At 44.4% G+C, this 22773-nt stretch overlaps 1 protein-coding gene across 1 annotated transcript in view; it reads right to left on the bottom strand.

Moving 5' to 3' along the window:
- Positions 1-22773, bottom strand: part of LOC132234060 (putative coiled-coil domain-containing protein 144C) — a 53839-nt gene that overhangs the window by 13841 nt on the left and 17225 nt on the right. The window contains exons 7-8 of the mRNA XM_059695138.1: positions 11974-12134; positions 702-876 (exon numbers count right to left, since the gene is read on the bottom strand). Of these exons, the coding sequence (XP_059551121.1) occupies positions 702-876; positions 11974-12134 (336 nt within the window). The remainder of the gene's footprint in view (positions 1-701; positions 877-11973; positions 12135-22773) is intronic.

The following is a 22773-nucleotide window of genomic DNA, read 5'->3' on the forward strand; positions in this document are numbered from 1 at the left end:
TCACACACATTTGAAAATGACTAAATAAACTATCTCAGAATTCATTTTCTTATAAGCTATTTCTATCTCCTTTGGTTTGCAAAGGTGTTTGGTCAGAATTCCATCTTGTAATATTCTGGCATTCTGTTCTTGAGAAAGTTGGCTCTGAGTGTAATCTCACTCTTCTATGACCCAAGGACACATTTCATTGAGTTTTTGGTCTCATACCATTAAAATATAACCTAAGCTTAAGAGCAGTACCTTAAACAAACTGTGAAAAGGAAGTAGCCTGTTTTAGACAGTGATTTTTCCTCCCCATGAAAAAGTCAAATTTTAAGTGATTGCCAGATTTGTCATAGAGCAAAAGTACAGTATTCTGAAATAAAATTTCTTTATGAACATTTGAATAGTTCATCACAGTCTCAAGCAATTTAGCCTGTATGTTAACATTTTTTAAAAGCCAAGGTTAACATTTATGTTAATGAATAAGCTCAATTTATTTTCCATTTCTTCATTCAGAAAACATACACAGAGCATCTGTTACATGCCATGACTAGTAATAAAATAATAATTTTAGTCATAAATGTCAAAGTTCAGATTTTGAATGAGATGACATTTTTTGATTTGCTTTAAACATAATAATATACATTAAAATTAAAGGGATATAAATATTGATGAAGTCCTGTTAGAAATAAGAGATTTTTTCCCAAAGATAATTTTACCTCATTCTCTGTTATAATCTCCAGTGTGATGTTTTGTGTTTTAATAGTGGTTTCAAGTTGTGGGTTCATTTCAACTTCTTTAATAGAGTGCTCTTCCTTTCTTGACTGCACCCTATTTTTTTCACATAACAGATCAGCTTCTCGCCTCCTCCCTTTTTCTTCTCTTATGGTAGATCTGCAGGTAAATATAAGCAAAGCTGTGACCATCATAAGAGAGCCTGTCACATTTACACCAGAGGCAAGAAGCACAAATTCTTGCAAGGGGCTCAGCCCTCGCAGCCCCGGCTTCCTCCGGCAGGTTGTCTGGATGGTCATTCTGCTGTTTGGTCTAATTAGCATGTTAGCTCTTTATTATAGAGGATGATGTCTGCTTAAACCTCATGGTAACCACAGAGCCAAACCTCCAGCAGATTCACAAAAGATAAAGAGCAGAAATCAAACCACACTATGGAAAATCTTCAGTTCACAGAGCAAGGCTTCAAGAGAGGAAGAATGGAACAATGGAACTACAAAACAGCCAGAAAACAACAAGATAGCATTGTAAGTCATTACCTGTCAATAATTACTTTGTAAATGGATTGACTTCTCCAATCAAAAGGCAGAGGATGACTTGGGGTAATGAACACACAATGTAGTGGACAGAGAGTGTGCTATAGAACTGCACAATTGAAACCTGTATAATGTTGTTAACCAAAGGCACCTCAATAAATTCAATAAAGAAAAAAGGCATAAAATGTCTTTATGGATTATAATAAGAACCAACTATATGCTGCCTACAAGAGACTCAATTCATTCATTTTCTTAAAACCTTTTAATCCTCACCCGAGGTTATGCTCATTGGTTTTAGAAAGAGGAGAATGAAAAGAGAGACAGACAGACAGACAGACAGACAGGGAAACATCAATGTGAAGCAGCCAATGTATTCATTGGCTGCCTACCATTCATATCCAGACCAGATATCAAACTTGACTGGAAATCTACCTATAAACTTTTGGTATAATGGATGGCCCTCCAATCAACCTAGCCACACAGACCAGGGCTCAATTCATTCTTAAAGATACTTAAAGGCTCAACACAAAGAGATGGAAAGGATATTCCTTGCAAATGGGAACAGTTGTAATTATACCGGTATCAGACAAAACAGAATTTAAGCCAAAAACTGGAACAAGAGACAAAGAAGGTCTTTTATAAGGGGGTTACTTCATAAAGAAGACATAACAATTGTAAATATGTATGTACTCAACATTGGTTACCCTAAAATATTAAACAAATACTAACAGAACTAAAGGTAGAAATAAACAACAATACAATAATAGTAGGGGGAATCAATACTCTACTTTCAGCAATGAAAGATCATCTAGACACAAAATCAACAAGGAAATGTTAAACTTGAACAAAACTTTAGACCAAATGGACATAACAAACATTTATAGAACAGTCATACATATTTTATCACTGTCTCAAAGAGATAGCTGCACTCCCATGTTCACTGCAACCTTATTCACAATAGCAAAATTTATAAATTAAGTGTTCACCAATACATGAACAAATAAAGAGGATGTGGTATGTATGTATATATGTCTGTATGTATGTGTGTATTATATATATGAATACTCATGTATATGCATATATAATATATGTGTGTATACATACACACAAATATATGTACACACACACACACACATATATACAAAGGCATGAGAAAGAAGGAAATCCTACTGGTAAGGGCAGAAATAGAATAGTGGAAAATAATTATTATAACAAATATTAATCATGCTCTATTAACCGTGATGTTTTGTTCTGATTAAAGACAGCATATTATCATCTGTCTGGGAATTCCCCCCAGCTCCCTTAGACTTGAGAGTTAACCTGGAAATGTGGTCCATCTTCCTTAACTGCCTATTATCATGGAAAGATTATTAACCTTGTTGGTGAAACTGGAGTCCCAGCCTGCATTGGTGTAATCTGTAACCATTACATCCAATTTTATTTCTTTTGCCTACTTCCCCATGCCTGTAATATCCATTTTTATTGTTTTTGAATCATACCCATTCTTATTTTTTTTTTGCCTCCTTACCCATGTAATCTTTGTCTTACTACCACATATAAGTTGGCTTTTGGTGTGGGGGTTGCAAAGCAGATTTTCTTGGATGATCTGCTGCTCTCTCATATTGCCAGCATTATTGGAATAAATGTCATATATCTTCATATATGATTAAACCCTGCCTGATGTAGAGCATAGTGATTATAGTTAACAATACTGTATTATATACTTGAAAGTTGCTAAGGGAGTAGATCTAAAGATTTTGACCACAAATAAAGAATTGGTAACTATGTGATGTAATGGAAATGTGAACAAAGAATCCTGTGGTAATCATCATCTACACTAATAAAAGAGAAAAATGGTAATTGGTGTAGGACGCTACCCTTTTCATTGGCTAATCAGGGCTATATGCAAATTAACTGCCAACAATATGGCGGCTAATTTGCATATGTAGGCACAATGCAGGGAGGCGAAAGGGAAAGCAGGAAGAAGCCCCCTGCCACTGACAGTGATCGGAAACACAGGGGGGAGCTAAGAGCTGGGGGGCAGGGCCAAGGCGGCCCTGGGGCCACCTTGGCCCTGCCCCCCAGCCATGATCGGAGAATCAGGCGCCTTTGCCGCCCTGGCCAGTGATAGCAGGAAGTAGGGGTGGAGCCTGTGATGGGAGCTGGGCATGGTCGAAGCTGGCAGTCCTGGGAGCTAGGGGCCCCTTGCCTGGGCCTAAAGCGGAGCCCTCGATCGCGGGGCCGCTACAGCTGAGGGTCCCCACTGCCCGGGCTGGACGCCTCAGCCAGAGGCATCCTGCAGGGGCAGGGGTGGAGCCCACGCGATCGTGGCCCCCCCGCTGCCACTGCGGGTCCCGCTGCCCGGACCGGACACCTAGGCCAGAGGCGTTAGGCCTGGGCAGGGGCGGAGCCTGCAACCGCAGGGAGCTGGGGGTCCCCTGCCCAGGCCTGACACCTCTGCCGGAGGCCTCAGGCCTGGTCAAGGGGCCGATGCAGTGATTGGTGATCAGAGGGTGATGAGGATCAACTCCTCTGGCTGAGGCATCAGGCCTGGGTGGGGGGTAGAGCCAGGGATTGGGGGGATATGATGGTCCCCTTGCCCAGGCCTGAAGCCTGGGTCAGAGGCGTCAGGCTTGGGCGGGGGGTGGAGCAAGCGATCAGAGGGAGTTGGGGGTTCCCAGCCCAGGCATGATTCTTGGGCCAGAGTCCTCAGGCCTGGGCGGGGGTTAGAGCCAGTGATCAGGGGGAGATGGGGGTCCCCTGTCCAAGCCTGACACCTCTGGCGGAGGCGTCATACCTGGGCAAGGGGCCAATCAGGCGATCGGAGGGTGATAGGGGTCTACGCCTCTGGCCGAGGCATCAGGCCTCGGCAAGGGGCAGAGCCAGCAATCGGAGGGGTCTGGGGGTCCCCTGCCGAGGCCTGACGCCTGGACCAGAGGCATCAGGCCTGGGCTCGGGGCAGAACCAGTGATGGGGGGAAATGAGGGTCCCCTGCCCAGGCCTGACGCCTCTGTTAGAGGCGTCAGGCCTGGGCAAGGGGCCTATCCTGCAATTGGAGGTTGATGGGGGTCAACGCCTGAGGGCTCCCAGTATGTGAGAGGGGGCAGGCTGGGCTGAGGGACACTCCCCTCCCCCCCCCCCACACCCAGTGCACAAATTTCGTGCACCGGGCCCCTAGTCCTATCTAATAATAGACAAACATGGTAATTAACCATACCTCTGAGACGCTGCCCATTGGCTAATCAGGGCGATATGCAAATTAACTGCGAACCAAGATGGCGGATGGCAGCCAGGCAGCTGAAGCGAACAGGAGGCTTGCTTGCTCCAGTGATAGAGGAGCAAGGGGCCTGCCACTGCCGGCCTCTGAGCTGCACTCTAAAAAACAAGGTTGCTATTATAGAAGCTAAACAAACCCCAGAAACCTGCTTTCAGCCAGCTCGGCCTCAGAGCTAGAGCTGCAACAGTGTTTCAATTATAGAAGCCAAATAAACCCAGATCCCTGCTTTCAGCAGCCGAGGTCTCAGAGCTGGAGCCGAGCCACAGAACTAAATCTGGCTCTCAGTTCCAGTGACAGCCATAGAAGGAAAATAAATCCCAGAATAAAAAAAATAAAAATAAAAAAAGGAGAGGTTGGAAGCTTCAGTCCCCTGCCAGCCTGAAAACAGCCCTCAGCCCCTCACCCAGATTGGCCAGGCACCCCAGTGGGGACCCCCACCCTGAAGCGGGTGTGACCAGCTGCAAACAGCCATCATCCCCCTCACCCTGGCTGGCCAGGAACCCAAGCGGGACCCCCACCCTGATCCAGGACACCCTTCAGGGCAAACCAGCCAGCCCCCACCCATGCACAAGGCCTCTATCCTATATAGTAAAAGGGTAATATGCAAACTGACCCTAACAGCAGGACTGGGAATGACTGGTCACTGTGACACACACTGACCACCAGGGGGCAGACACTCAATGCAGGAGCTGCTCTCTGATGGTCAGGATGCTCTCACATGGGAGGAGCTCTGCTCAGCCACAAGCCAGGCTGATGGCTGCCAGTACAGCAGTGGTGGTGGGAGCCTCTCCTGCCTCCTCAGCAGCACTAAGGATGTCCGACTGCAGCTTAGGTCTGCTCCCCGCTGGCATGTGGACATCCCCCGAGGGCTGCCTGGCTGCCAGAGGGATGTCTGATTTCCATCTTAAGCCCAATCCCCCAGGGAGCGAGCCTAAGCCATCAGGTGGTCATCCCCTGAGTGGTCCCAGGCTGCTAGAGAGCACAGGCTGGGATGAGGGACCGCCCCTCCCCGCCGAGTGCCAAAATTTTTGTGCACCAGGCCTCTAGTCCTATCCAATAATAGACAAACATGGTAATTAACCATACCTCCGACACGCTTCCCATTGGCTAATCAGGGCGATATGCAAATTAACTACCAACCAAGATGGTGGCCGGCAGCCAGGCAGCTGAAGCGAACAGGAGGCTTGCTTGCTCCAGTGATGGAGGAAGCCAAGGTTCCCCACCTGCCATTGCCGGCCTCTGAGCTGCACTTTAAGAAGCAATGTTGCAATTATAGAAGCTAAACAAACTCCAGAAACCTGCTTTCAGCCAGCCGGGTTTCAGCTGGCAGGACTGCAACAGTGTTTCAATTATAGAAGCCAAACAAACCCAGATCCCTGCTTTCAGCAGCTGAGGTCTCAGAGCTGGAGCCGAGCCTCAGAGTTAAAGCCAGCTATCAGCTCCAGTGACAGCCATAGAAGGTAAATAAATCCCAGAATAAAAAAAAAGAAGAAAAGGAGAGGTTGGGAGCTTCAGTTGCCCACCAGCCTGAAAAGGGCCCTCAGCCCCTCACCCAAACTGGCCAGGCACCCCAGTGGGGACCCCCACCCTGATGCAACAAGATGACGACTAATTTGCATACTGAAGGCGGGCAGCAGCGGGCAAGGTGCCTGTGAGATGACAGTGAGAGGGCGGAGTGGTGATGCCCTGTTCCCACGGAGGTCAGTGCAGCTATGAGATCACTTCTGGGGGATTAATGCAGGTGCTGAGGCAGGAGCAGGTGCAGACAGACACACCTGGTGGGCACGGGTGGCCCTCTCTGAGATGTCTTCGGTCAGCGTTCAAGATCAAGAACCCAGAGGCGGAGAGGAATTCCATCCTCTCAGTGAAACAGTGGGATAGTCGGGGCGACTGTAGAGGAGGAATGTGCACTTTGGGTGCCAGCACCCATGAGTGAAGGCTGCCCTGACTGAGCCTCAGATGCTTTGGGCCTAGCGCACTCCTACCGGGCAGTGGGTGACAGGACGTGCTTTTCCGAATTAATGAGAGAACACGTTGATTCTCCTGCTGCCCACGAAGGTGGAAAGTGAAGTGGGGAGACGTGGGGAGTGAGCGAGGTTCCCTGTCTGGGGGTTCCAAATCTGCTGTTGGGTTCTTTCACCACTGACTAGAGATATACAGGGTGTCCCCCCAAAATGTATACACACATTGAATACCTACTAATTCCAATGGTTTTAAGCATAAGAAAGAAACAACAATGGAGCTGTCATCTGCTAAAAGTGTGGGCACAAACAGGTAGTTCGATATTCCCTGAGAGGTCTCAGATTGGAGAGGGCGAAGGCCAGACTGAGGGCCCCCTTCCCCCCTACCCCAGTGCAAAAATTTTGTGCACCGGGCTATTAGTAATATATAAAATGCCAGGGACATCACGACCAAACAACTGGATGGACAACCGAACAGGAGGCTGCATGGGGCGACCAGGCTGGCAAGAGGATTAGTGAGGGATGGCCAAACGTCCGAAGAGCAGGCTGTGGGGGGCAACCAGGTTGGCAGGGGTGTTAGTGAGGGACGACCAAACAACTGAACAGCAGGCTGTGTGGGGCAACCAGGCCCACAGAGGGGGCAGTGAGCAGCAACCAGGCCAGCCAGGGGCCACCAGGTCAGCAAAGGCAGGCACTTAGGGGTGACCAGGCCTGCAGGCAGGGCAGTAAGGGGCGATCAGGCCAGAGGGCAGTCAGTTAGGGGCAACCAAGCCGGCAGGGGAGACAGTAAAGGGCAACCAGGCCTGTGGAAGGGGGAGCAGGGGGTGACCAGGTCGGGAAGGAGGGCAGTTAGTGGCGATCAGGCTGGCAGGCAGAGGCAATTAGGGGTGTTCAGCCTGGCAGGCAGGGCACTTAGGTGTGATCAGGCAGGCAGGCAGGTGAGCGGTTAGGAGCCAGCAGTCCCAGATTGTGAGGGGGATGTCTGACTGCCAGTTTAGGCCTGATCCCAGGGATCCCGGATTGAAGCGGGTGCAGGCTGGGCTGAATGGACCCCCTTCCCATGCATGATTTTCATGCACTGGGCCTCTAGTCCTATTTAATAAAGAGGTAATATGCAAATGGTCATCATGCCCCGATGCCCTCATGCCCTCGTGCCATTGCACCAGAGCTGTTCAGACACTGAACACTCGGGAGAGAGGAATGGGGACCAGCCAGGCAGAAATGAGCTCGGGAGAGAGGAATGGGGACCAGCCAGGCACAAATGAGTTCACAAGAGAGAAATGGAGACCAGCCAGGCTGGGGCCTGGGAGAGGGACAAGCTGCCCTCCTCATGGTCCGAGGCGCCCGTGGCTGCCTCCCAGGCAAGGCCACCTGCCTACAGTCCCCTGTGGCTGCAGCCAGCCTGGGTGAAACCAGCCCAGTTCCTGGGTGCCTGTGGCCAGTCAGAGGAAGGGAATTCTGGGTCCCAAGTGCCTACAACTGGCCAGATGAGGGAATCCTGGGTCCTGGGTGCGGGGACAAGGCAGAGGTGGTTAGGGGTGAACAGGGCAGCAGGAGAGCAGTTAGGGGCGATCAAGCATGCAGGCAGAGGGGTTAGGAGTGATCAGGCAGGCAGGCAGGTGAGTGGTTAGGAGCCAGTGGTCCCAGATTGCCAGAGGCAGTTGGACATCTTCCAAGGGGTCCCGGATTGGAGAGAGTGCAGGCTGGGCTGATGGACCCTTCTCCCCTCCCCCGTGTATGAATTTCATGCACTGGGCCTCTAGTCTAACCACCTAAAAGTGTATAAAATGAACAGAATTGTATGCTTTCAACATATACAATGATATCTGTCAATTATATCTCAATAAAACTGGAAAAAATTAGAAATTGGAAAAAATAAAATAATCACATATCATTTGATATATATACTAGAGTCCTAGTACACGAATTCATGCACCAGAGGGGTCCCTCAGCCTGGCTTGCGTGAGCGGGCCAAAAGCGGCTCTCCAACATCCCTTAAGGGGTCCCGGATTGCAAGAGGGCGGAGGCCAGGCCGAGGGACCCCCACCGGTGCACGATTGGAAATGTGAGAGAGACATGGGAGGTTGGCCAGCCAGAGAGGAATTGTGGGAGGGCTCCAGGGCATGTCTGGCCCATGTCGCTCAGTCCCAATTGGCTGGACCCCAACAGCAATCTAACCTATCGGTTGGAGCTTCTGCCCCCCGGTGGTCAGTGCATGTCATAGTGAGCAGTTGAATGGCCTTAGCATGTCATTAGCATAGTATGCTTTGATTGGTTGAACAGACGACCAGATGACCAGACACTTAGCATATTAGGCTTTTATTATATAGGTTAGTTAGAAAATGGTGATAATCCAATTAGTTATGATTTTCTTTGAAAATTAAATTATTTGGTAACTTTTGTAGACTGTTAGGCTAGTATTTAATCCTATATAATAAAAACCTAATATGCTAAGAGTTTGGTCATCCAGAGACCGTCAACTGTCAACTGCTCCAGACACACCCTGGAGCCCTCCCGCGGTCTCTTCTCAGCCAGCTGGCCCTGATGGGACTGGGCCAGACAGGTCCGGACCTGCCCTGGAGCCCTCCTACAGTTCCTCCCCGGCCCCATCATGCACTGGTGGGGTCCCTCAGCCTGGCCATGCCCTCTTGAAATTTGGGAACCCTCAGGGGGTGAAGGGAGACCCAGTTTCAGCTAGATCCCACAGGCCACACCCCTCAGGAGGGGGCCAGATGCAGGACTCATGGCTGCTGAGTGCTGCTGCAGCAGAGCAAGCCTCTCCCAATTGGGACTGATTGGACGTGAGCCCGCAGCAGGCACAGTGGGGCCGGGATGAGTGGGAGCAGCAGGTAGGAGCTGCAGGCAGCATTAGATTGCGGGTTTTGGCTGAATCCTGCAGACCACCCAGAAGGGCCCCACCCATGCACGAAATCGTGCCCTGGGCCTCTAGTTAGTATGTATTAGATAATACAAGTCATGAGAAATAGGATCATGGACTGAGTGCTGGGACACCTGGATGTGTAAAAGGTGGGAGATGAGGAGAAACCAAACAGACTAAGAAGGACAGACTAGGAAGGGCAAGGGGGAAACTGAGTTAGTCTGTTTGAACCTCCTGAAAACTCAACGTCCTGAAAGCCGAATGAAAAAAGAGTTTTCCTTTGGTTCAAATACTGCTGATAGGTAAGGTAAGGCCAGGTCTAAAACATTATCCCTAGATTTATTAGAGGAAAATAAGTACTAACCTTGAGAAAAACAATTTTGCAGAAGAAGTGGGACTAAAAATTATGAGAGTGGGTTCAAGAGTGCGTGGAAGGGAAATTAGAATCAGTGCGTACAGACCTTTTCTTTTTTCAGGACTTTGTAGCTAAATGGCACAATCTTGGATGATCTCATCATCTTCATGTTTAGCTGTCACTTTCAATCCTTTCATAGTGACTATGAAGCATTTTTGTAATACTTAAAAATTTTTTCATTACATACCTGTGGCACTATCTGGTCTAAAACATGCCAGGCTAAGTATTAAAAAAGAAATTCACAAAATTATACAACTAAAAGATCCCATGAAATGTTGCTAGGTATATAATATTATATAACCTGATTATCATGTTTCTTGTGTTTACAAAGACGACAGAAGGATTTCTTGCTAGATGAAAATCATCCAATCCTAGAACATGTTACACTACTCAAATGTACATAGTACACGGTAGTTAGTCATCTTAAAATCGTGTAACAGAAATAAAGGGGGAACATGCAGGTAATATTTTTACTTTACAAACTGAATTTTTGTCAATTGTGTATTATGATGTCCCTGTTGATAAATTGTGTGTGGTGCATAGTGAAATGCGTTCTCCTTAAAAAGGAAGGATAAAAGTATGCATGCATACCTTCAAAAAGAATATTCACTACATTAGGAGCACCTTGGTTTATAATGCAAAGGTCAAAAAACGAATGCCTGCAGGCCAAATCCAGCCCAGAGCCTGTGTTTGTAAATAAAGTTTTATTGGAACACAGCCAATCCCACTCCTTTACCTAATGTCTATGACAGATTTCAGAGACCAGATGGGTCATAGAGCCTGTATTACAGACTATCCGGCCCTTTACAGAAAAGGTCTGTCAACCCCTTGTCTAGCAGATTAGCCTCTTGATGCGTTTTAATAGGTTTTTCTCAATATACCGAAATCCTATATAATAAAGGCTAATATGCAAATTGACTGAACGGCCAAACGACTAGTCATTATGACATGAACTGACCACCAGGGGGCAGATGCTCAATGCATGAGCCTCCCCCTGGTGGTCAGTGAGCTCCCACTGGGGAGTGCCTCTCAGCCAGAAGCATGGCACATGCTGGTGAGCACAGCGGTGGTGGCAGGAACCTCTCCCTCCTCCCCTGCAGGGATAAGGATGTCCAACTGATGGCTTAGGCCTGCTCCCCATTGACGCAGGCCAGGCTGAGGGATCCCCCCAATCTGAGTGCATGATTTTCATGCACCAGGCCTCTACTTTGTAGATAAGACATGGAACAAACTGCCTTGTGAAATCCTTGGGCTTTCATATTAATTTGAGTGTCCAATATTTGAGCACTCAGGTATTAGGAACAAAACACAAAAAACCAGTCACTAGCAATTTAGATAGAAACAAAGTAGAGTGACAGTGTTGCATATGACTTCCTTTTATACCTGAGCAGATATTAAAAGTATTCTCACAAAATTTGCTTAAGACATGATATAAACCCAATGCTTTAAATACATTTCAATTGTGAAACAATCATACTGTAGACCAGAACTACTTTCATTTTTTCCAATGGCTGCACACTACATTATTTTGTGGGTATAATAATGCATTTCCTTATAGATAGGTATTTACACTATCTGCAACTTTTTGGTATGCAATGTTGTCAGAAATATCCTTAGCATACATACATATATTTGTAGCATTTATATACATATCCTTAATGTGTGTGTATATTATATATCTTTAACATCTATGTCATATTATATATATATATATATATATATATGTATATATATATATTACAATGTCCTACTGTATGTTTTATATACATAATAATATATAATTAATGTCCTTTGAATGTGTATGTGTGTGTTTATACAAGTCATGTTTTCCTGTAGGATCTAGTTCTGGAAGTGAATCTATTGGGATAAAGGAATGAAATACTTGAAATTTCAAAACTAGTTCAATTTCCCTTAAAAAAAAGTGCCAATTTCATCTACCGAGAGTGCATGAGAATGCCTTTTCCTCCCACGTGCCAATTCTGGTTTTTATTTTCTTTAATAAAATAATTATCATTATTAGTTCAAAAAAAGGTATCTCATTGTTCGTTGATTTGCATCTTTCTGATTACCAAGCAAGGTTCACTCTCTCTAGTAAAAATAAAAAAAATGGTAATCAGGAATATTAGCTCAAGTTGGAATTTGTTTATAGGAAAAGAATAATTACCTACTGTTAAGTACTGCTGTAGGCTTACCTGTCAGAATCTTTATCCTCCATAATAGAAACCTGCTGCTTATCAGTTTGTTCACTGTTGCTCTGCTGACTCAATCCACCATTGTCACTATCACCAGCACCATCATACATGTTTCTGGATGTTTCCTTTTTACTGCCTTTCTGCTCCTTTTTTTCTTCAACCTTTGATGAAAGTTTGATATTAAGGATATTGTTATTACTTTATTAATTAAAAAGACTTCATTAATTTGATCATTTGAATCTTAGTTTAGTTGCTATGACTTGAATCAATAAAAATATTTTGTATGTTTAATTTTATCATTAAAATTGTTATAAATTCTGCTTCATTTCTTTTTCAATAAAGAAGCAGACTTTTTCAAGTTTTCTCAAAGGGCTTTTTTAATTTTGTGCTCCTATTCACATCATATCATTTCAAAACGTACCTCAAAACTCAGTTTTCTCACCCCAAATAGCCGCAGCAATCTTGAGAAAGAAGCACAAAGTTGGAGGGATCACAATACCAAATATCAAGCTACATTACAAAGCCACTGTTCTCAACACTGCCACGTGCTGGCACAAGACCAAACATATAGACCAGTGGAACGGAACAGAGGATCCATAAATCAACCCAAGCCATTATGCTCAATGAATATTTGACAAAGGAGGCAAGAGCATACAATGGAGTCAAGGCAGTCTCTTCAATACATGGTGTTGGGAAAATTGGACAGATACATGCTAGACCTCCACATTATAGCATACACAAAAATAAACTCAAAATGAAAAAAGGAGTTAAACATCCAATGGGAAACCTTAAAAATTGTAGAGGAACCCACTGGCAGCAAAATATCAGGCATATGTCAGAGCAATATCTTTACCGACACACCTTTATAACAATGGAAACTAAGGGGAAAATAAAGAAATGGGACTACATCAAAATAAAAAGCTTCTGCACAGCAAAAGAAACCATTAACAAAACAACACGAGAGCCCACTGCATGGGAGAACATATTTGCCAATGTTATATACGATCAGGGTTTAAACTCCAAAATTTATAAGGAACTCATACAACTTAACAAAAGGAAAACAAACAATCCAATCAAAAGCTGGGCAAAGGACCTAAATAGATACTTTTCGAAAGTGGACATACAGAGGCCAAGAGACATGAAAACATGCTTAAAGTCACTAATTATCTGAGAGATGCAAATCAAAACAACAATGAGGTAACATCTCACAACTGTCAGAATGGCTACCATCAACAAATCAAATGACAAGTGCTGGTGAAGATGCGGAGAAAGAGAAATCATCTTGCACTGCTGGTGGGATGCAGACTGGAGCAGCCACTGTGGAAAACAGTATGGAGTTTCCTCAAAAAACAAAAAATGGAACTCCCATTTGACTCAGTGATCCCACTTCTAGGAATATATCCCAAGAAATCAGAAACACCAATCAAAAAGGATATATGGCCCAACCCAGTTTGGCTCAGTGGATAGAGCATCAGCTTTTGGACCAAATGGTCCTGGGTTCAATTGCAATCAAGGGCACGTACCTTAATTGCAGGATCCTCCCCGGCCTCGGCCCTGGTCAGGGCTTGTGCAGGAGGCAACCAATCAATGTGTTTCTCTCACATTGATGTTTTTTCTTTCTTTCCCTCTCTCTTCCACTCTCCCTAAAAATCAATGGAAAAATATCCTCAAGTGAAAAACAAGAAAGGATATATGCACCCCTATGATCATAACAGCACAATTTACAATAGCTAAGATTGGGAAACAGCCTAAGTGCCCAGCAGCAGATGAGTGGATTAAAAAACTGTGGCATATCTACACAATGGATTCCTATATAATAAAGAGCTAATATCCTAATTAGACCAAACAGCAGAATGTCGGTCTGGACAACCTTCCGGACAAAGGTGGGACTGTGAGGACTGAACCCCTTGTATGAATTCCGTGCATTGGACCTAGTTCTATTTATATTTCTATAAAGCCTAAGTGACCAAACCCACTAGTTGCTATGATGCACACTGATCACCAGGGGGCAGACACTCAATGCAGGAGCTGCCCCCTGGTGGTCAGTACACTCCCAGAGCCAACCTCTTGTGGTCCCTCCCTTCCTGCCCCGCCATGGGCCGGCCTCCATTGGGGCTGGCTGGCCAACCTACCGTGACCCTCTTCTCCACCCCCAGCCGGCCAATCACCTGTGCCCCTACCGCACTGCCAGTGGCCACGATCGGCCCCTATCTCTGGCTGACCAACCTCCACAATACCACCCTCCCTCTCCACCCCCCCCCCCCCCCCCACACACACAGATGGCCCCAATTGCCCTGATTGGTACTGGGAAAGACAGCTCCAGTCAGCCGGCCAGGCTGAGGGACCCCATTGTGCATGAATTCATGCACCAGGCCTCTAGTGATGCTATAAAAAAGAAGGAACTTTTGCCATTTGCAACAGCATAGATGGACCTGGAGAGCATTATGCTAAGTGAAATAAGCCAGTCAGAGAAATATAAATATTACGTGATCTCACTCCTTTGTGGAATATAATGAACAACATAAACTTATGAATAAAAATAGATCCACAGACAGAGAAGCATCAAACAGACAGTATGACCTCAGAGGGAAGGCAGGGGAGGTGTGGGGGGGAAGGTAAGAGAGCAACCAAAGGACTTATATGTATGCATATAAGCATAACCCATGGCTACAGACAGTAGGGGGGGTGAGGGTATGTGCTGGGGGGCTTGGGAGCAGCCCAGTAAAGTCAATGGGGGGAAAAGGAGACATTTGTTATACTTAAAACTATTAAGAACTTAAATTAAAAAACCAACTCCGTTTTCTTTTCTCAGTTTTTTTTAGAGACAAATATTAAGTTTATTGCAAATAATATATGTGACCTATATGTTTATCTAACAGAGACAAAGAAATAAAAAGACAAAACATGCAAAATTTGCCCCTTTTGTCTTTCTCACTTGGGTCTTACATTACCCACTAGATTTAGAGGATATGACATTGTGCATCAGTAACAAATAGGAAGATATCCTCTTTTTTCAGGATGCTATTCCTTCCCCCATTGCCTTTTAAAACTAATTTTTCTAAGATCTTTGAGGGTATCAAAAAGTGGTGGTATTCAAAACATATATGAACCAAAGCTTACCATAACACTGGAGGAGAGTAAAATCAATGAATTGTTAGTTAATGTACAATTCTGGAAAATAAGTAATGCTTTCATAATTTCACATACAATCACTATAAAATCTTATAGCTAGAGGATACACAAGTAGATATCTACTTATGTTAGCCCCATATTTACTGATAACTGAAATGAAACCAAGGTTTAATGATCTGTCCAAAGTTCTGAAAGGTGCATTACCTAGAATTTTATGGCACCAAAAGAAAGGATATAATTCTATAATGCTGAATCAGATAAATAAACATAAAATCTCATCAAATATATCACATAAATTAAGTATAACTTTTGAAAAGTAATTTAATGCTTAGTGTAATGAGAGGTGGCATCCACTTTTCCTTATAAGGAGCATAATATCTCAATCTTTTTCCAACTCAAAACTCAGTTTTCTTCTTTAGAGACAAATATTGAATTTATTAGAGGCCCGGTGCACAAAAATATGTGCACTGGGCGGGGGGGTTCCCTCAGCCCGGCATGTGCACTCTCGCAGTCTCGGATCCCTTGGGGTATGTCCACCTGCTGGTCTAGGCCTCCTCCCTGGGGATCAGGCCTAAGCTGGCATTCAGACATCCCTCTGGCAGCTTGGGAGCCCTCGGGGGATGTCCACTTGCCGGGGGGAGCAGGCCTAGCTGCAGTCGGACATCCTTAGTGCTGCTGAGGAGGCGGGATAGGCTCCCACCACCACCGCTGTGCTGGCAGCCATCAGTCTGGCTTGTGGCTGAGCAGAGCTCTCCCTGTGGGAGCACACTGACCACCAGAGGGCAGTTCCTGCATTGAGCGTCTTCCCCCTGGTGGTCAGTGTGTATCATATTGACCAGTGATACCCAGTCATTCTGCTGTTAGGGTAAATTTGCATATTACCCTTTTATTATATAGGATAGAGGCCTGGTGCATAGGTGGGGGCCGGCTGGTTTGCCCTGAAGGGTGTCCCAGATCAGGGTAGGGGTCCCGCTGGGGTGCCTAGCCAGCCTGGGTGAGGGGCTGAGGGCTGTTTTCAGGCTGGCCACACCCCTTTCAATGTCGGGGTCCCCACTGGGGTTCCTGGCCAGCCTGGGTGAGGGGCTGATGGCTGTTTGCAGGCTTTCCAAGCCCCCCAGAGGGGACCCGCACCCCATGGGGTTGTGGCCAGCCTGGGTGAGGGGCTGAGGGCTGTTTTCAGGCTGGCCATGCCCCCCAGTGACCCAAGCTCTCAGCCTCTCCTTTTTTCTTTTCTTTTTTCAGCAGATATCTGGGTTTTATTTATCTTCTGTAATTGAAACTTTGTAGCCTTGAGTAGAGCCCAGGCCTGGCTACGGAAATCTGGAAGCTTGGCTTCCTCCATTGCCGGGAGCAACCCAAACCTCCTGCTCACTCCAGCTCCATGGCCTCCCGCTGCCATCTTTGTGACGTAGTGACAGAAAGATGGTTAATTTGCATACTACTCTTTTATTAGATACTAGAGAACCAGCGCATGAAATTCATGTGCAGGTACAGTCCCAAGGCCTGGCCTATGATCCGGGCCATCTTCCCCAGCTGCCCGCAGTCGGCCACACCCCCCACTGCCACCCACTCCCGGTTCCCCGTTCACCATCAGGTGATTAGTGCCTGATGGCTGGGGGAAGGGACTGAGAGGTCAGCTGTTCCTGCCCGATCGCCAGCCCCACCCCTTCTGTGGGTGGCCATCAGGCAATTGGAGCCTGCTGGCCAGGGAAAGAGAACAAAAGGTGGTTAGTGTGCCTCATAGTGACTGGTCCAGCGGTCATTCTGGTTGTTCTGCTGTTAGGGTGAATTTGCATTTTACCCATTTATTATATAGGAGGATTGCAAATAATTTATGTGACCTATCTATATATATAAAAGCCTAAGTGACCTAATGACTGAATGACCGAACGACCAGTCAACTGGTCACTATGATGTGCACTGACCAACAGGAGGCAGACACTCAATGCAGGAACTTCCCCTTGGTGGTCAGTGTGCTCCCACAGCCAACCTCCCATGGCTGGCCAACCTCCCATGGTCCCTACCCCCTGGCCGGCCAAACTCCCATGGTCCCTCCCCCTGGATGGCCAACCTCCTGTGGCCCCTCCCATGCCAGCCAACCTCCCACATCCCTCCCCAGCCCTCATCATGCACTGGTGGGGTCCTTCGGCCTGGCCTGTGCCCTCTCAAAATCTGGGACCCCTCAAGAGATCTCGGAGATCTGGCTTCAGCTTGATCCTGCAGGCCAGGCCAAGAGACCCTATTGGTGCACGAATTCATGTACTGGGTTTCTAGTATGACAATAACATACATGTCAAAATGATAACTGCTCAAAGTGGGAATAGAGGGATCATACCACAACATAATAAAAGCCTTATATGACAAACCTACAGCCAACATCATATTCAATGGGCAAAAACTAAATACATTTTCCCTAAGAACAGGAACAAGACAGGGATACCCGCTTTCACTACTCCTGTTCGACATAGTATGGAAGTACTCGCCATAGCGATCAGACAAGAAGAAGAAATAAAAGGCACCCAAATTGGAAAAAAAAGAACTAAAATTGTCATTATTTGCAGATGACATAATATTTTACATAGAAAAAACCCTAAAGACTCCATCAAATAATTATTACACTTAATAAATGATTTCAGCAATGTAGCAAGAAACAAAATTAATGCCAAGAAATCTATGGCATTTTTATACACTAATAGTGAATTTTCAGAAAGAGAGATTAAAAAAAAGAATCTCATTTAACATTGCACCAAAAAAATTAAGATACCTAGGAATAAACTTTACTAAGGAGGTAAAAGACCTGCACTCAGAAAACTACAGGACACTGAAAAAAGTGATAGAGGAAGACATAAACAGATGGAAGAACATATCATGTTCTTGGATTGGTAGAATCAACATTAAAATGTCCATACTACCCAAAGCAATCTATAGATTCAATGCACCCCCCTCTAAAAATACCAACAGCATATTTCACAGAACTAGAACAAACTCTCCAAAATTTCATCTGGAATAAAAAAAGACCTCAAATAGCTGCAGCAATCCTTAGAAAAAAGAACAAAGTTGGAGGGATCTCAATACCAGATATCAAGCTGTATTACAAATCCACTATTCTCAACACTTCCTGGTACTGGATTAAGAACAGACATATAGACCAATGGAAGAGAATAGAGAACCCAGAAATCGACCCAAACCACTATGCTCCATGAATATTTGACAAAGGAGGCAAGAGCATACAATGGAGTCAAGAGAGTCTCTTCAATAAATGGTGTTAGAAAAATTGGAAAGATACATGCAAAAAAATGAAACTAGACCACCAACTTACACTACACACAAAAATAATCTCAAAATGGATAAAGGACTTATGTAAAAATAAGATAGGAAACCGTAAAAATCTTAAGAGGAATCCACAGGCAGCAAAATATCAGACATATACCGAAGCAATATCTTCACCTATATAGCTCCTATGGCAATGGGAACTAAAGAAGAAATAAAGAAATGGGACTACATCAAAATAAAAAGCTTCTGCACAGCAAAAGAAACCATCAACAAAACAACAGGAAAGCCCACTGCATGGGAGAACATATTTGCCAACATTATGGTTTAATCTCCAACATTTACAGGGAACTCATACAACTTAACAAAAGGAAGATAAACAATCCAATCAAAAAATGGGAAACAGATCTAAATAAATACTTTTTTAAAGAGGACATACAGAAGGCCAAGAGACATGGAAACATGCTCAAATCATCGGAGAGATGCAAATCAAAATGACCATCTCACACCTGTCAGAATGGCTATCATCAACAAATCAACAAATGACAAATGCTGGAGAGAATGTGGAGAAAAAGGAACCCTCCTTCATTGCTGGTGGGAATGCAGACTGGTGCAGCCACTGTGGAGAATAGTACGGAGTTTTCTCAACAAACAAAATGGAACTGCCATTTGACCCAGTGACCCCACTTCTAGGAATATATCCCAAGAAACTAGAAACACCACCAGAACCGGTTTGGCTCAGTGGATAGAGCATCAGCCTGCGGACTCTGGGGTCCCGGTTCGATTCCAGTCAGGGGCATGTACCTTGGTTGCGGGCACATCCCCAGTGGGGGGCGTGCAGGAGGCAGCTGACAAATGTTTCTCTCTCATCGATGTTTCTGGCTCTCTATCCCTCTTCCTTCTTCTCTGTGAAAAATCAATAAAATATATTTTTTTAAAAAGAAACTAGAAACACTAATTAGAAAGGATATATGTACCCCTATGTTCATAGCAGCACAGTTTATAATAGCTAAGATTGGGAAACAGCCTAAGTGCTCATCAGCAGATGAGTGGATTAAAAAACTGGTACATCTACACAATGGAATACTATGCTGCTGTAAAAAGGAAGGAACTCCTACCATTTGTAACCACATGAATGGAGCTGGAGAACATTAGGATAAACCAAATAAGTCAGACAGAGAAAGATAAATATCACATGATCTCACTCATTTGTGGATTATTATGAACAAAATAAACTGATGAACAAAAACAGATCCAGAGACAGAGAAGCATTGATCAGATGCTCAAACCTCAGGAGGAAGCAATGGGAGGGTGGGGAGAAAGGGGAGAAATCAACCAAAGGACTTGTATGCATGCATATAAGCATAACCAATGGACACAGACACCAGGGGGGTGAGGGCACGAGCATTGTGGGGGGGATGAAGGAATAAGGACATATATGTAATACCTTAATCAATAAAGAAAAACAAATAGTATTTTTTAAAAATAATAATTGCTATGCTTTTATTTTGGAAGGTATTCTATGGTTGATGTTCTATGGTTTTATATATTTTAATCTTTCCATTACAATTCACATTCAACATTATTTGTATTAGTTTTAGTTGTGCAGCATAATAGTTAGACAATCAGATACTTTACAAAGTAATCCTCCTGATATTTCAATACTCATCTGACACCATTCATGCTTATTACAATATGATTGACTATATTCTCTATGCTGTACTTGGCATCCGTGTGACTATTCTTTAACTACCAATTTGTACTTGTTGACCTCTTTACTTTTGACCCAGTCTACTGACCTCCTTCCCACTGGCATCCATCAGTTAGATCTCTGTTACCCATGAGTCTGTTTTAAGTTTCTTAGATCATCTATTCTACTCTTTACATTCCACATATACTAGTAAGTGAAATCAGATGGAACTTTGCTGGAGACCAAGATCAACAGTAATTGATATAACTGTGAGGAGTCTGGCAGAAGGCTGACCAGGACTCCTTTTGATATTCACGGGATGAATATCTACATTTTGTTACCTGCTGCTGACTCAATGGCCTAAAGCAAAATCCCCCCAAACCTGACAATCTTACTGTTTAATAACCAATTACCATTGATATGTCTGTTTGCATTCCTAAAAGCAATTGTGTATTCTAGCTAATAAAAGCAGCTGGGTAAGGAGCAACAGGGAGAACTTGACAGCTATGGTTAAGTTGTCCTCTGGTTCCCCCGGTATTAAAAATATATTTCATCTTGTGTATCATTTGTGTGTCAGCTCTTCCTCTAAGCCTTTGAACCCGGGAAAGCCACACTGGCCATGGACTCTCACAGAACTTATCTTTCTCTGTATGATTTATTTCACTTAGCATAATACCGTCTAGGCCCATCCATGCTGTCACAATGGTAAGGTTTTGTTTTTTTATGGCAGTATGAGTTTTATGTTATTAAACAACATAAAGGTTTTACTCAACAAACACATCTGAGAGTGGTGATAACAAATATACATGAAAGTATATATGTTTGTTATTAAAATATCTCGATAATATTCCAATGATTAGGTACAGTACAGGTGGGTACTTCAAATTTGGGGGGGCTGTGATGCAAAGTATATGAATAACCGCTATGCTGTACATGTGAAACTAATACAAAATAATATTGAACATAAACAATAACTAAAAAGTAAAGTAAAAAAAAAATATCTTGACGTGTTCATATTGGAATTCTAAGTTCCAAGGTTTTCAGTAAACCATAGAAGATTGCACACACTATAGCACAAAAATAGGTAAGTTTAGCTGGGGCTATTTGTTTATATCCCTTCTCTCAGTCATAGCTTCCTTCCATTTTATTGTTTCTGGGATGCAATTTATGGTTTTAAGTTGATTTTGAAGAGAGCAGAAGGGAGAGGGATAGAAACATCGATGAGAGATAAACATTGATTGGCTGCCTCCTGCACACCCCCTACTGCAAATCCAGCTATAACACAGGCATGTGTCTTGACCCTGAATCCAGACAGGAACCTCTTGGTTCATGGGTCAATGCTCAACCACTGAGTCACACCAGCCAGGCTATGGGATATAATTTATATTTAAGCCAATGGACTTAAAACAAAACAAAACCCTAGTGCTTATTACATTTTTTTTCAGCAATCTCCTTTATATTTTCGCTGGTTCAGAAGGTCACATGTACATAGCTAACTTAGTTTCCCAATCCATAGGGAAGACTGACAGAGAGACATAATTAAAAAACAAACTTGAGAATGTTTTCCTAAACTATTATTTAGTTGATAGAATCTACTTAAATATACAATTACATATTTAGACAAACTCATTTTATACACAAACTTTTTTTAGAAGTGGAAAATGAGAATGGATCAGAGAATTGGTAAAAAGAACAAAAGCAAGTGAAATTCTACTTCTTTTTGAAGTTGAACTTTCTCTTTTTTCCAAGCCAGGCTCTCTACTTTTACCATGTCTATGTCATTCTTAAGCCTTTGTATATCTTGCTGTAGTTCTTCATTTACATACCAGAGGCTTAGTGCATGAAAATCATGCATGGGGGCGGGGATCCCTCAGCCTGATCTGCAACCTCTCACAATCCAAGACCCCTCAGGAGATGTCCGACTGCCTCATTGCCCCTAACCATTCTGCCTACCTGCCTCATCACCCCTAACACCTCTGCCTGCCTGCCTGATTGCCCCTAACCATTTGCCTGCCTGCCTGACCGCCCCTAACCCCTCTGCCTGCCTGCCTGCCTGATTGCCGTTAACCACTTGCCTGCCTGTCTCATTGCCCCTAACCACTCTACCTGCCTGCCTGATCACCCTGAACTGCTCATCTGCCTGCCGGTTCACCCCTAATTGCTAGCCTGCCTGCCTCATCGCCCCTAACCACTCTGCATGCCTGCCTCATCGTCCCTAACTGCTCACCTGCCTGCCTCATTGCCCCTAACCACCTCTTCCTTGGCCCCCGCTGCTGCAGCTTCATCTGGAAGGACGTCCAGAATGACATTCAGAAGGTTGTTTGGCTGTCCGGTGTAATTAGCATATTATGCATATTATGGTTTTATTATTATAGGTACTCCAGGTGTTCTGTCATTGTGCAATGCAGAGGAACTCTCATCTTTTGATTTAGAGTCCATGCTTTTACAATAATTAGCACTGCAATTATCTGCACATAATGGCTTGTGGAACAAGTTGTGATTTGGCTTTGTTTCCTTGTAAGTATTTGTAACAGCAGACATACCATGGCTTTTTAATTGAATCATTGCCACAGACAAGCTACAAATGAAGATTGCTTTTCAGATCACTAGACTGAGGTGTAGGTACAATGCCCAATTACCATGAACAGGCCAACAGCAATGAAAACTCTACCAAGGCAGGCTCACCTAACACAATAACACACACAAGG

Source organism: Myotis daubentonii, chromosome 1 (genome assembly GCF_963259705.1).
Source record: "Myotis daubentonii chromosome 1, mMyoDau2.1, whole genome shotgun sequence".
In the NCBI taxonomy this organism is placed as follows: Eukaryota; Metazoa; Chordata; class Mammalia; order Chiroptera; family Vespertilionidae; genus Myotis; species Myotis daubentonii.